This window comes from Aulonocara sp. 'chitande type north' Nkhata Bay, linkage group LG6 (genome assembly GCF_057382095.1).
Source record: "Aulonocara sp. 'chitande type north' Nkhata Bay isolate Kocher_YH1m ecotype deep benthic linkage group LG6, A_spYH_male_GT1.1, whole genome shotgun sequence".
NCBI lineage: Eukaryota > Metazoa > Chordata > Actinopteri > Cichliformes > Cichlidae > Aulonocara > Aulonocara sp. 'chitande type north' Nkhata Bay.
Genome location: NC_141349.1, coordinates 28,567,081 through 28,582,713, shown reverse-complemented (window position 1 = coordinate 28,582,713; position 15,633 = coordinate 28,567,081). Strand labels below are relative to the sequence as shown.

The window sequence follows — 15,633 nt, the reverse complement described above, 5'->3', positions numbered from 1 at the left end:
ATATAGGACATGGAAATACACGAGTACAGTCAGTGCTACATTCATCCGCAGAGCTGAAGTGACGCTTTAAAAGTGCGCAGTGTTTCTCTGCAGTCAGAGATCGTGCGTACACAGATATCCCACACTGATACAGATTTGCCGCACTAGTTACAAAAGTTCCCAAAACCACACAAACCTTTCTCTAAAGTCTCAGACCAGCTAGTTACAGATGTTTTTACTCAAATAGAATAAAGTGCAGTGTTAGATTTTACAGCTTTTGTCACCTGTAGTGCATTTTTGTAGCATAGACATGTATTTATATGAAACCATCCAGTCTCAGTCTTGTGTATCTACTTCTATAGACTCACTTGCCACTTTGTTAAGTACACCTGTTCAGCTGTTTATTAAAATATCTGAAATGAGGCAATCACATGACAGCAACTCAGTAACTATAGACTTATAGAGGTGATTAAGAGGACCTGGTGAGTTTCAAACTGAGCACCAGAATGGTGAAAAAAAGTGATTTACTTGAACGTGGCATGGTTGTTAGTGCCAAACTGTTGGTCTTCTGGGACTAACAACCATCTCTAGGTCCCCAAAAGTTGATTCTGTTCATTTAGACGTAGCATTTTCAGTGGGAGAAATGCACAGAAAGTTGCAGTTTTGTCATTAATTGGCTGTAATGCACAAACTAAAGTGATCTTGACTACAATTTGATTGAAGGCCTATTAGATGTGTTCACTGTGCACAGGTTTCACTAAAATCCGTACAATATTCGAGCAGCAGTAGTGATTCTTGTGAATTGTGGAAGGGTAGTCAGTCAGTCCTGCAGCCAGTACATCTAAAAACAGTACAGGAATGGATAAGGACAAATGTTTTATTTCTTTAAATATAAAAATCCCCTTATCCAGAGTGTATATGCCACAATTTTCCACAGGGTGTTTTGACAACAACGTTTTTGTTTTCCACATGGACACAGAAAGCCTCCACGGATAACGGAGGGCAGAGGGAGAAATATACTGTTAATCTGGTTGTCCACAAGGGAATTCTGATGAAACTGAATGGTGATGTTCACCAATTTATGTGCACACTACTAAACACAACTACTGCTTCTTTTTTTCCCTCAAAAGAAGTGTTATGAAAAAAAAATTATACATACTTTAAATTTGTTTTTTTTACAGAACTAAGAGAATGATGAAAACATTCCCCTTTGGCATCAACTGAAACTAAAAGAACAACTTAGTTGGACCTGAAAAATCCTCCAAACAACACCATATTGCTTTGAAATGACAACTGCAACCTGTTCTTTACTAGATGCGAAACGGGGCACAGCTAAACGGGGCACAGCTAAACATTTGATGTGATTACACTATACACATTTCTGTCAGCTACTCGTAACCCACGTTTAAAAATATAAAATTCAATTAATGTGTCTCCAATGTTCTCAGAGCTTGAAGTAGGGGGAAGGAAAAAACAAACAAACTGCAGGTGCCTACAACAGAAAACAGCCGACATTGATTTCTCTGATGCTTTGCACGGCACACGGTGTGATGTGCTGCTGGTTGTCCACAAACAAAATACTCAGAAAACTTGACTTCCTTGGCTTTCCTTGCACTATCATCAATGTCAAACATGATGAAATGTAATTTCGGTTTTGTTTTGTTTTTTTAGCCTGGACTGAAATCTTACTTTATTCTGTAGTCCAGGATCCATGCTTACAGTACAACACTGACAACCTTGTCAGGAAACCCCACAATCCTTTTACTGTATCGCCCTTCATTTGAAATGTCATCCATAGCAGCGAATCCAGCCCTCCACAGATGATCATGAAAAAGCTGCATTCAAGTGCTGACGCAGCATGATCACATTTTTTTCCCCCCTTTCCAAATGACAATTTCAAGGTAAGCCTTCTAAATACAAACACCAAGTGCTAAAATAACCATCTAAAAAGGATACATTTTTAATCAAGGTTATTGTGTACGTGTACAAATAAACAGTGACAATGTTACCAGTACAGTTTTAACTGTAGCTGTCTATCATACCGAAGGCAGTCGTGCCACAGTAAAAGACACTCCATTCGTTTACTCTCAGTGACACAAGGATAATTCAATGGCTCCTACAAAATGCATATTAAGTAGGTTCAACTTGCATCATTCAGTCCACAAATTCCTGGTTTGTGTAGAAGTGGGCAATTCACTTTTATATTGTTCATATTTGGTTCAGTTCAAGTTCCGAAAACTTGTTTACCTTGTATACTGATCTGTGTCCAGTCAGTTCATCTGCTGCTCAGTTCTCCCACCTATCTAAGCACCAAAATGTCGGTAAAGTCCATTTAAGGGAGCAGGGGAGGGGGGAAGAAAAATACAGAAAAATACAACAATCATAGTTCCCTCCAGCCAGCTTTACATCAGTCTGTTAGAGCGCTTTTTGTCCTCTTGCCCTGCTGTCCCCCACTTGGGGTGATGGCATTTCCATTACAGGCTCCTGCTGGATTCTGATCCTGCTGGTCCAGCTCAACTTCCGGCAGCTCTTCTTGTATCTGCCGCAGTCGGGCCATCGCACGATCGATGGTGGATGTGCTTACCAGGTTGAAGTCGTGCATGCTGACTAGGTGCAAGAGGAAGTTGCGGCAGAGGTTGCGCCGGATGATGTGAGCGCCGCGGTCCTCCACGAAAAGCATGATGGCCTGATTCATCTGGTTGTCTGCAATGAAGCTGAAGGGGGGAATAATCAAATTATACGAGTCTAGCATTTCTACAGTCAGAGGCTGTAAAAACACCATCAGCTACTTTGAAGTCACTCATTAATTTGCGGACTACCATTAGAAGCTTTGAGCTCAGCAGCTCCAGCACTGATGTTTTGGAACCAGATTTCATGAGTGTGTGTGGTAGCTACATGTCAACCAAAGGCTGCCCTGCCCTAGAGGATACCCTGCATTACTGATTTTACTCTGGGACCACTTTTAACATAATGTACAAAGAACCTTATGTGCCTTAAAAACAAAAAACAGACTGGAAACTGACAATCAAATTCAAGGCTTTTTGACACACTCATAATGGAGACATGTTTCTCACAGACATCTATGATCTGACTCTTTTACAACAAAATGTGTCGCCACCTGCTGGCTACTGAAAGAATGCAGGTTTTAGAGGCTCCACACTGTGACCAAAATATGTAAAAACTACAATATAACTGCTGGGTGGTTTATTAAATTGAGCATATTCTTGAGGATTTTTTTTTCTGATTTGTTTGGAATTGTCTGTGACGACATCCTGTTTAATCCCATTTATTATTTGCAAAAAGTTTCCCAGAGCAAAAAGTTAAGAAATAAAATAAAGTAAATAAATAAAGTCCAATATGTTTTCCCCTCACCCAGTTGAGAAAAAAAAAAACAACAACAAAAAAAAAAAACCCTGACACAGTTGAATATAAACTAGCTACACCGTTATAAGCATCCTGCAAAATCTCTGCTTCAAACTGATATATTCAGCATACCCATGCTTCATGACGTGCAGGTTCCACAGCTTCATCACCTCCTTCTCTCCTTCATTAACGTCCGTGAACTCATCCAGTTGCTATAGTAATTAAAGAAAATAAATAAATGATACTCAATTAAGATACACTCCAATATGAACAACTTGCCATATAAGCCAAATGTAACAGTAAAACAGTGTAATGTGTGTCGAGTTTTACATCATTACAATTTCAATTCAATTCAATTCAATTTTATTTATATAGCGCCAAATCACAACAAAAGTCGCCTCAAGGCGCTTCATAGATACAGAGAAAAACCCAACAATCATATGACCCCCTATGAGCAAGCACTTTGGCGACAGTGGGAAGGAAAAACTCCCTTTTAACAGGAAGAAACCTCCGGCAGAACCAGGCTCAGGGAGGGGCGGCCATCTGCTGCGACCGGTTGGGGTGAGAGAAGGAAGACAGGATAAAAGACATGCTGTGGAAGAGAGACAGAGGTTAATAACAGATATGATTCAATGCAGAGAGGTCTGTTAACACATAATGAGTCAGAAAGGTGACTGGAAAGGAAAAACTCAATGCATCATGGGAATCCCCCGGCAGCCTACATCTATTGCAGCATAACAAAGGGAGGATTCAGGGTCACCTGGTCCAGCCCTAACTATATGCTTTAGAAAAAAGGAAAGTTTTAAGCCTAATCTTAAAAGTAGAGATAGTGTCTGTCTCCCGAATCCAAACTGGAAGCTGGTTCCACAGAAGAGGGGCCTGAAAACTGAAGGCTCTCACTCCCATTCTACTTTTAAATACTCTAGGAACAACAAGTAGGCCTGCAGAGCGAGAGCGGAGCGCTCTAATAGGGTGATATGGTACTACAAGGTCATTAAGATAAGATGGGGCCTGATTATTTAAGACCTTGTATGTGAGGAGCAGGATTTTGAATTCAATTCTGGATTTAACAGGAAGCCAATGAAGGGAAGCCAAAACAGGAGAAATCTGCTCTCTCTTTCTAGTCCCTGTCAGGACTCTTGCTGCAGCATTTTGGATTAACTGAAGGCTTTTCAGTGAGTTTTTTGGACATCCTGATAATAATGAATTACAGTAGTCCAGCCTGGAAGTAATAAATGCATGAACTAGTTTTTCAGCGTCACTCTGAGACAGGATATTTCTAATTTTAGAGATGTCGCGCAAATGGAAGAAAGCAGTCTTACATATTTGTTTAATATGTGCGTTGAAGGACATGTCCTGGTCAAAAATGACTCCAAGGTTCCTCACCGCGTTACTGGAGGCCAAGGTAATGCCATCCAGAGTAAGAATCTGATTAGATACCATATTTCTAAGATTTTCAGGGCCGAGTACAATAACCTCAGTTTTATCTGAATTAAGAAGCAGAAAGTTAGCGGCCATCCAGGTCTTTATGTCTTTAAGACATTCCTGCAGTTTAACTAATTGGTGTGTGTTATCTGGCTTCATGGACAGATAGAGCTGGGTGTCATCTGCATAGCAGTGAAAATGTATGCTATGTCTTCTAATGATACTGCCTAAGGGAAGCATGTATAATGTAAACAGAATTGGTCCTAGCACTGAACCCTGTGGAACTCCATAATTAACCTCAGTGTGTGAAGAGGACTCTCCATTTACATGCACGAATTGGAGTCTATTAGATAGATATGATACAAACCACTGCAGCGCAGTACTTGTAATACCTACAGCATGTTCTAATCGCTCTAATAGGATATTATGGTCAACAGTATCGAACGCTGCACTGAGGTCTAGCAGGACAAGCACAGAGATGAGTCCACTGTCAGAGGCCATAAGAAGATCATTTGTAACCTTCACTAAAGCTGTTTCTGTGCTGTGCTGAGCTCTGAAACCTGACTGAAACTCTTCAAATAAACCATTCCTCTGCAGATGATCTGTTAGCTGTTTGACAACTACTCTTTCAAGGATTTTTGATATGAAAGGAAGGTTGGAGATTGGCCTATAATTAGCTAAGACTGCTGGGTCTAGAGATGGCTTTTTGAGTAAAGGTTTAACTACAGCCAGCTTGAAGGCCTGTGGTACATAGCCGATTATTAGAGATAGGTTGATCATATTTAAGATCGAAAAATTAATTAATGGCAGGACTTCTTTGAGCAGTTTTGTAGGAATGGGGTCTAAAAGACACGTTGATGGTTTGGAGGAAGTAATTATTGAAGTTAACTCAGAAAGATCAATTGGAGAAAAAGAGTCTAACTTAATATCAATGAGTAAGAGTAACTGTAGATAATATTACATCTGTGGGATGATTATTGGTAATTTTTTTCTCTAATGATAAAAATTTTATTTGTGAAGAAGTTCATGAAGTCATTACTAGTTAACGTTAAAGGGATGGTTGGCTCAAAAGAGCTCTGACTTTTTGTCAGCCTGGCTACAGAGCTGAAGAGAAACCTAGGGTTGTTCTTATTTTCTTCAATCAGTGATGAATAGTAAGATGTTCTGGCTTTGCGGAGGGCTTTCTTATAAAGCAGCAAACTATTTCTCCAGGCTAAATGATGATCCTCTAGATTTGTGACAATTGTGAATAAGCAGTAATGAAAACTCATCAGGGGCTAATCTCACAGGTTTTCTGTCACTCCTGTCAGAAGTGTAACTAACAGACTTTGTTCTACAGGGTTCGGTGAGATCAATAATGAAGTGACACATGTTGTGTATCAGTTGAAGAACAAGCTGAAGAGGTGTTCAGTGTTGGCAGCAGTTTTTCTGCCCTGAGCACCTCCAAGTTATTTATGGGTGACCGGCCCGACCCAAATGATTTCTCACTCTGTTGCTATGGTAACTCTGAAATCTTTGTTTTGCCATTTCTCAGGTTTTTTTTTTTTTTTTTAATGTTTCCCTCTCATCCCAATTGTGGGGGTCTGGGAAATTCAAGGACACAATCACAACTTTTCTTTGGATTTATTTCATTGGTGAATCATTTCTCCTTTACTGAAGTTGATGACAATCAGCCTTTTACTGGGTAAAAATGACTTTATGAGCACTGGTTTCTCACCGTGGCAGTTTTCTCCCTGAGCCACTCTGGATCCCTTTCATCCTCGCTGTCTACATCCATTTCCTGAGGCCGCAGGGGCATGCAGCTATCACTGTGGAAATAAAGGCGGTTATGTCCACTGACATAGGTCCTCTGCTGCTCCAACTCTCCGTCCTCAGACTCCAGGAACTCTGAAAGACTTGGTTTGGTCCTTTTGGGCCTAGCAAGAGAAGAAGAAAATTCATTTTGTATTTAACACTGTGTAGGCTGACATTTCAGAAATATATAATTTTACTGTCGTACATATGAAATAATATTTTCAAAGCATCCCCAGTTTGAGGTGGAATTGAGGTAACCTTTAATAAAATGTACGTAACCTTGCATCCTCCCCAAAATAAACATTTGCTCAGTTGTTAAAACTAGGATATAAATTTATAGGGGGTTTTTATACACTTGTCCGGATTTTTTGCCATAATTTGCGTATGAAGTTTTACGTGTTAAGGTTTGTGACTTTTAAAGTAAAGGTTTATGATAAATATGAAGATACTCCCCTCAAAGGAATCAAGTAAAAACTCTTCACGCTATTGTCGGTGTATGCTTTCATCAGACAATTACATCTCGGCTTTCCAGACTATTATCAACCAAACTCATTTCTACCAGATACATTAGTATAAGAACATATCAGAGCTAATCCGTTTAGAGTTGCCTTCCTGCCAAGTTCCTCAGACTTTTGCTCCAAGTCTGTTTAAACCATGGTTAGTGTGCATGATCACGTCATTAACGTTAATTCAGCTCATTACCCCTTCATTAACAGACAAACAAAGAGGAAAATGAGTCAGTTCTGTTAACTCTGACTGAAGGTCGTGTGTCTACCTGGAAACCAGTACGTGAGTCACAGCGGTCCTCTTGACTGGGCCGTTGCGGCTAAAAGCAAAACCTGGCTGGCTGTGGATGTCCTGAGGGTTGCCAACGTATGAGCCGTCATAGCACTCGTTGATGGAAACGTCTATCCTTGCTCCTTTAGGGTGAGGCTGCAGATTAAGAAACAAATAAGAACTATATCAACCATTCAACTGGTAAAACAATCATTCAATGGTTAATATTTAATATGGAGCAAATGATGTGATTAGATAACAGATTAAATATTTGAGGAAAAAAATCAGGAATAACGACAATTAGAATAATCCCAGTCTCCTTGCACTCTTTAACTGACAAGACTGAAAACACATAACACAAGTGTATAGTTTATACAAGTGTTTTAAGATACAGCTTGCAGATTACACCCCCCCCCACACACACACACACACAGCATCTTTGAACTTTAAGACTGTGTGAGATCCCATGATGTCTTGTGAAGACTCATGACTTGCCCAGCCACACACACACTTATTTCTTACCACATAGTTGAAGATAAAGCGGGAGTGGGAGAGTTTGAGGTGTTTGAGCAGACTGTAGAGTTTGCTGCAGTTCAGGGTACACCAGGGACAGTGAAGATCATCTCTCGCCTCCGTCTGCTGCCGCGTATTATTGTTGTACAGAAACTGAGGAAGAACAAACCATTGATTTACTACAAGATAAACCAGAGATGGTGAACCTACAGCAGATGTAAAGCAGGGTCATAAAAATCAGAGTTACTGTCACTTATGACACACTAAGGGCAAGCACCCAAAAGCTAAAAATAAGATAAGATAAGATAAGATAACCTTTATTAGTCCCACACGTGGGAAATTTGTTTTGTCACAGCAGGAAGTGGACAGTGCAAAAGTTATGAGGCAAAAATTAGAATACAATAAGAATAAATACAGTACACAACTGTACAGAATAGAATAAAATAAAATACTATATACAGTAGAATAAAATAAATATACAATAAGATAAAAATAGAATACAAATACTATATACACCTGAGTAAAAATACAACGATGACAGAAAGGATTATTGCACTTAGTATTGCCGCTACATTAAGTTTTAAAAAGGTGAATGATTACTAGTGGTGCAACGGATCACGGTTGATCTGTAATCCGAACCGTGAGATTTTTTGATCTGTTGCACCACTAATGATTACAAAAAAAAGGGGGGAGGGGGAGGGGGGGGGGGATCAAAACATGACAGTAATTCTAAAACAGCTCCCAAAAAAAAAAAAAAAAAAAAACATACCACAAAGACACTGCACATTTTTATCAACCTAAACAAATGGTTCTTATAATAAGTGTGCCAGGCTCAAATGTATTCCTTACTGTTGTGTGGTGTACCTGATAAAATATACGTAGCTTCTGTCGCGGCTCACATGGGACCTGCTCTTTCTTCGTCTGAATGTCTGTGCTGACTGACTCTTTCACTGCTGACAGGAACAGATGGAGAAGTTAATTCTTGGAGAGTCACCAAATAACAAATTATGTGGACTTTTTTTGTAAACACACTGAAGGGCTTCTTTGAGAAGGAGAAATTGCATTTCCCCCCCTCCCCGCCCAGTAACAAAAGATACACAATCTAAGTGCAAATACACCTGTTGATAAAGCCCATTTCAGACATGGAATACGCAGCATTGTTGTAGCTTCACCTACATGTTTATGTAATGACCTGATGACATTAAAAACACACGGTCACTGAAGAATTTCACCTTTGTTACAACACAGAGCACAAAAAGAGTTTCCTTTCCACCACAAGAGTAGAAGCACACCTAATGAGCAAATAAAGGAGGATGAGTGCTTACATTTCTGAAATGGAGAGCATAAGTGACAGGATTTAAAACTTGATGTGCAGATGAAAGGTTAAGCCACAGAGAAACAATCACAAGTGCTTAAGGTGAAAGAGATGAGAGAGATACTAACCCACCCCCTCACTAGGCAGGTCAAGCGTTCCTTTAACTATATCGTTAGTTATATTTAGTTGCATATAAGAACCCATATTGAATACTGACATTCATTCGCAAAACAAAGACTTTAGACACTCCTACTCTGTGCGCAGAAGTCCGAGAGATCTTCCAAGAAAGGTGTTGCCATGTTCCAGAAAAAAATAAAATAATTATTGCTCAATAGTCAGCGATTTCATACCTGTTCCTCTAATCTGGAACATAACCTGTCCTGGAGCAGGTTATATACGCAGCATAAGTTACCATGGCGAGCTACTCCCGTAAGAAGTAATCCACCTTTGTAGTACTGAAAACCCAAGGTTAACCCTCAAGTTGCTGAGATAAGCCAAAATCCAGCTTCACAGCAGAGACCTCTGGTCCCCTGTTCCAAAACCAACCTAAATGCAAACAGATCATTTATGACATGGTTACACTATCTTAGCATTAAATAAATTGAGCCATTAGGGGCTCTGACTAATGCTAGGGGACACTTTGGCTGAGGAGCACCACTGCAAAATGGTAACATTAGTAAGTAAAGTATATCAGTTAGCACTGGAGTCAATGTAAATAATGTTACATCCAAACAGATGGCTAGCACTCACCATATCAAAACAACCCGAGCTTTTAGAGATAATTAATAGGACCAACTCATAACTGTGTGTATGCACACATGTCAGTCCACACACAGTTACTAATGATGAGACGTCAGGCAGTGACTCATAACTGCTTTTTGCTCATTTGGAAGCATTATGCCAAATACTGATACATATAAAATACTCCCCCAAAAAATAAATAAATAATTAAGTAGCAACATTGTGCCTTTTACAGAAGGATTGACGGGATTGTTCCAACATGATGGTGACGTGCAGAGGTGCCTGCACATTTATGGGATGAAAAGCATGTCTGAAAGGGACTCAACAGCTATTTACACAGCGCCTTTTGCCAGATTCAGTTACAAATAGATCATCCCACACCAACATCATAGTGGGCGAATAATCCAAAAGCATGACCCACTCGGGTTTGTCAGAGAATCTGTTCAGGAAATCTCTTTATTTGGTGTTTTGTCTGAACCCTTTTGCAGTGCTTTTAATTAATTAGAAGATCTGGCCTTCTCTTGTCATCTGTGGACATTTTCTGGTCCTCCTCTTGAATGTAATATAAGATAAAATGTAATCCAGGGATTTTGAAAAAACCGATAGCATCACACTGATAGAATTTTTCCACGTCATTTCATTGCTCTAAATTTCTAAGTTCAAGCTACCGTGAATTGTTTTTGTACTTACTCATGAGGGCAGTTCGGTGGTTGCTGGTTCTGGTCTCCATAGGGCTGGAGCTATCCGAGTTGCGCGTAGAGAGGGGTTTAGCCACAGGAGCAGTGGACTTTCCACTGCCATCACCTGTCCAACGCAGCGTGAACTGCAATGTGGGTCCCTGAGAAAATGTCTCAAATGGTGGCAGTCTCTGTGGGACAGTCATGGTCAGTGAAGCAGTGAGGTGGACAAGAAGGAAATTAGCATTCAAGTTCAATATGACAAACACAATTACACCTTCCTTTCAGAGACCGAATCCAGCCAGCCTACCTTCCCATCAAGAATGGTTTCCCATGTGGCTCGCTTCTTGCTCACAGGGCTGTCGTCCATCCCTTGCATTGACACCTCATACTCCCCATCCAGCAGCTGCAGTCTCCTGTGGACAAAGCAGTGCATGTTTTGAGGAGTACAGGCAAAAGCGACTGGAAGAGGGACATATTTAGAACTTAAAAAGGAAAGAAAGTACAAATCCTTACCTATTCTTATCAAAGACGGTCATCTGTGCAACATAGGTCTCTGTGGTCTGTCCTTCATCCCTATGGGATGAACTTCGCTTCTTTCTATTAGGAGTATCTGTTACATCTTCATGTTTAAAAATAAATAAACAAATAAACAAATAAACAAACAAACAAACAAACAACAACTGAGACCAAGAATGTAATATCTAGCCAGCAACTATTTCAGTTACAGCTGGTATCATTTTCAGATGAGATGCTCACAGAAAGAATATTCAATCCCTTATGCTACTCTCCCAACAAACTGCACTGTTAAATTATTCATCTAAATGGTGCACAGTCAAAAACAGAGCATGAAAAGGTTTTACTGTGGGATTCCTACCAATGTTTTCATTGGCCTCTCCATTCACTAGACCACTGGCATCCCTTCTCCCTGTGTGTGATACCCTGAACAGAAGCGAGTAGGACTTCACCATGTGGCTGTTGCTGGGCTCAAATTCATTGCTGGGAACCAGTAAGGAAGGGTAGGAGCCGGGCTTGGTTTGGTTACTGTCGGGATTCAAAGGCACCTGCTTTTTACCTGTAGGCACTTGCTTTATCGGGCAGCTGACATCCTGAAATACAAAAACAACCACGAGTGAGCAACGGCAGATGCATTGACATGTTGCCAAAAGTGACAGACCCAGTGTTTTACTTTACCTTGCGTTTTTTATGGCAGACTTTGACAAGTAGCACCTCTAAGGACACAGAATTTTGTTCATTTTCTGAATTCTGAGATGGCTTTTCTAGAGGGAAACAAGAAGAGTTTGTGTCAATCACAAACAACTGTATATTCTTCTTCTTTCTTATATACATAAGAAGCATCTCTTAACATCTAAGGAGCTTGGAAAGAAAAGCGTCTGGACTTCTTTAAGTTGCTTGAAGACGTTTCACCTCTCATCCGAGAAGCTTCTTCAGTTCTAGGGTCAAATGGTTGACCTTGGACTGAGAACCTTCACAGACATATCTCTTAACATCAATTAATGTTATCCTACATGCAACTGTAAGACTGCATAGCAGTATGTTGGCACAAAAAAAAAAAGTGTGACTACTTTTGTCATTTCTATCAATGTGGTTGTTTAACATGTGTCAAAGCAAAACCAAATTTCAAACAGCTGAATATTGTAGAAATTTCTGACACACCTAAGCATTTGAGTCATTTCTTTCATAGGGAAATACACAAAACACAGGTACTTGGTGAAGATTAACATGTGCTTACCATCCTTATGGAAGAACCCAGTGAATGTTAACTGTAGATGTGAGGACAAGCTAAAATAAAAAATAAAAAAAATGCACAGGTGAAACTAGGTCATATCAAGTGCTACAACTGTTATTAGCTTTGTTCAATACAAAATACAGAAAACAGATGCAACACTTGTAAAGCTGTGTTACCTTGGAGAATCCTGCTCCCCCTTCATCTTCACCACTGTCTGCAACATATCATCCACTTTGAATGTTTTCCTGGAAAGAAGTCAGAGAACGTTTGTTCACAAACATCGTCAGGAACAAATCATCTTTAACCAACTATGACAGTGCATCGTTATGACAAAAAATAAATAAATAAAGAAAAAAAAAGAAAAAAAAAAAAAGAAGGATTCCTGTTTCTCCAGACTCCATACCTTCTGGCATTTGTTCGACCATTTCTGTGAGACATGAAGGTGAGTGTCCTGTGCAAAAATATGGGCTAAGAAAAAAAAGAGGGTGGGCGGATATCAGTCATTTTCCATCAGCAGTTTAAAGCAGTTAAATTAAGATATAAATGTGTAGAGTATTCACTTACTGCAATCAAATTCCTTGTGCGTAGAAATCTGTATATCTGAGTTGGTTCTAGAAATACAACAAGTCTTGTTTTAGACAGTATCACACCCCTCTCATACAGACTTGATCTGAAAAACCCATCTATGTAGTGCATTTCTCACATGCCAACACTTCTTCTGGTATGTGGTGACTAATTTGACATGACCCCCCCCCCCAAAAAAAGAGAAAAAAGTATTGGGCGTGTGTTTTAGCCTGATTTCAGTCTGATAATTGTTACCTTACTACAGTAGTCATTACGTTAAGTTAAAAACAATATTTAGGACTCCATTTGGAATTAAACCAAATGCCAGACAGTCAAAAAGGCAACTAAAAAAAACCCCACAATAAATCACAGTAAAAATGATCAGAGTAGCGGAACAATCACGCAAATCACAGGAAAGTCTCTCGTGAACCCAAACCGTAAACTTGTACTATAATGTAACAAGTAGTGAAGTCTCACTTTCAAAGGCCTGTAGGAACAGCTCATGGTCGGCCTGAATCTGCTCCATCTTGGGCTTTTTTACAGAGTTCATCATTGCTGATGAGGCAGGGTAGACGGCGCCGTTAGCTTTGCAACTGGCCCCGCTCATAATATGACCTGAGTTCTGCGGAGTGAGACAACACCACACGTTAGAAGAAAAAAGATTAAGGCATAGGTGCGGGAAACACAACAAGTTAGCTTAGCAAAACACTAGCATTAGCACGCGAGCTAACGGCTAGAAGCACAGCGCTAACACGCTAGCCTGCCTTTTACCGCACTATTTATTCGGTTAATCAAACCGCCGTTAACAAAGCTTCCAAAATTTGTAAAGTGGCAAATATGGGGTATATAAAAAAAAGTAACGTACCCTGGCTGATGGCATTAATTTGCTGGCCTCGCTGCCTCTAGCACAAGCCTGGCAGACTCAACAGCAGAAACCTGTGAAGAGGAGGCGACAAGACGCTGGCTAGTTAGCTAGCAATGCTAGCATAGTTTACTTCAAAACAAACCTCCGGACACTCGAAGCTGTTCTGCATTCATCCGTCCGAAATACTACCAGTAGTTCTGGGTATATTGGACCCGATTATTGATATTCTATCTATAACTTGTTCTCAATGCGGTATCCCTTCAATTTGTACTGAACAACAGAGCACTGGTCAGTTGTCAGCCAATAGGAGATGAGCGGTGCCAATGCAGAACTTTGATTGGCTACTCGCTTCAGTAACGTCAGACAACGCGCTCTCGCTTTCCACGATTTTGCGGGAAATCGAGTCCATCTGCATTCATCATAACCAGACGAGCACACAGCAGCCAGAGCTCTGTCATTCACAAAATGTACTCAAGAATTCACAATATAAACCCTACGAACCCAAATATATTCCGTCTGACTATTTATTCAATGAAAAATCAATAGCAAATCAAAGATCGGAATTAATATTTATATTTTCTGTTTTATTGCATTGACCCATTGTTGTTGAGAGGTACTTCACATTTGTACGAATATTTTCAGTAGAACATAAGGATACAGGTGCTGTAGGTTAAATTGTGCTGTAAAAGTAGAAAAGTGTGGATAAAATCTATGTTAGTAATAAAATGTGGACGCTAAGAACATTAAACAAATAACCTAAAAACCTAACATTTACTTTTTAGTTTTTAATAATGTCGACATTATTCAAACAGATTGTACTCTTCCAGCAGGTTACAATAACTGTAATATTTACATACGTGGTATAAATGCTACGATTACTGTAATTTTTAAAAGATCATATTCTAATCCATGGAAGACGTTAGAAAAAATATTACTTTATATCACGGGCGTTTCTAGGTTTTTTGTTGTAGTTTTTTTTATTAATGGGGTGGCACAGGGAGGAATAAGAACACAAAGGAGACTAATGTGTGAACCCTTGTGTCCTATTATAGATTTATTACATGAAAAGTGCTGCTGTACTCCTTCTTTTTCCTTTCTTTCTTTCTTTCTTTCTTTCTTTCTTTCTTTCTTTCTTTCTTTCTTTCTTTCTTTCTTTCTTTCTTTCTTTCTTTCTTTCAGATACTCCCTTTTGGGGCCACCACAGTAGATCATCTGCTAAATCTCACCTTTTCCATCTCACCTGTCACGCCAAACTTCTGCAAGTTGTCCTTCACTACATCCACAAACCTCTTCTGAGGTCTTTCTCTTTTGTTCCTGCCTGGCAGCTCAATATTCAAAATCCTCTGTCCAGTATATCCACTACTTCTTCTCTGCACATGTCCAAACTACGTCAGCTTTGTCGCTCTAATTTTGTATCCAAAGCGTTCAACCAGGGGCGGATCTAGAGAAATTTTCTGGGGGTGGCATGATGGTAGCATGGAAATCAAATAGGGTGGCAAAATCAAAGCCTTTTTTGAAAAACACACATGCAAGTGTTACATATGGGTAAAATGATTCAAATGCAGTAAGTATACACGTTTCATACAAATATAGTCTATCACTTAATTATTTTCTGTAGCCCACATAATTAAAAATTTCAGTGACATAAAACATGTGAATTCACATTTTTATGTACTTTTGATTTACATTTGTATTTCACCTTCAAATTGTTTTAAATTATTTTTTCCCTTGCGTTGCTTGGTATCATTCTTTTTAGCTTAACCTCGTGTATCTGAATTTACAGTTATTCTTTCATTGACATACTATATTAACACAACTGATCTGAAATCAAACAAAAAACATAACATCCGAGAAGTTGTTTTGTTTTTTG

General features: G+C 39.5%; 1 protein-coding gene across 3 annotated transcripts; it reads right to left on the bottom strand.

Annotated features, from left to right (window-relative positions):
• Positions 1-842: 842 nt before the first annotated feature.
• suz12b (SUZ12 polycomb repressive complex 2 subunit b) lies at positions 843-14,092 on the bottom strand. Of its 3 annotated transcripts, none has more exons than XM_086296129.1 (17): positions 13,764-14,088; positions 13,376-13,520; positions 12,899-12,945; positions 12,738-12,802; positions 12,511-12,579; positions 12,338-12,387; positions 11,779-11,864; positions 11,462-11,693; positions 11,101-11,206; positions 10,895-11,000; positions 10,598-10,775; positions 8,716-8,801; positions 7,861-8,004; positions 7,337-7,494; positions 6,485-6,683; positions 3,475-3,554; positions 843-2,693 (listed from the first exon to the last, which is right to left on the bottom strand). In XM_086296129.1, exons 1-17 carry the CDS (start codon positions 13,776-13,778, stop codon positions 2,387-2,389), a joined length of 2,073 nt encoding a protein of 690 aa, XP_086152255.1. In that variant the 5' UTR covers positions 13,779-14,088; the 3' UTR covers positions 843-2,386. The 3 variants fall into 3 exon arrangements, 2 of the variants coding, with proteins under 2 accessions (XP_086152255.1, XP_086152254.1); XM_086296128.1 differs by having other exon boundaries at positions 8,716-8,804; positions 13,764-14,087; XR_015129909.1 differs by having other exon boundaries at positions 2,625-2,693; positions 3,475-3,934; positions 8,716-8,804; positions 13,764-14,092.
• Positions 14,093-15,633: the final 1,541 nt, after the last annotated feature.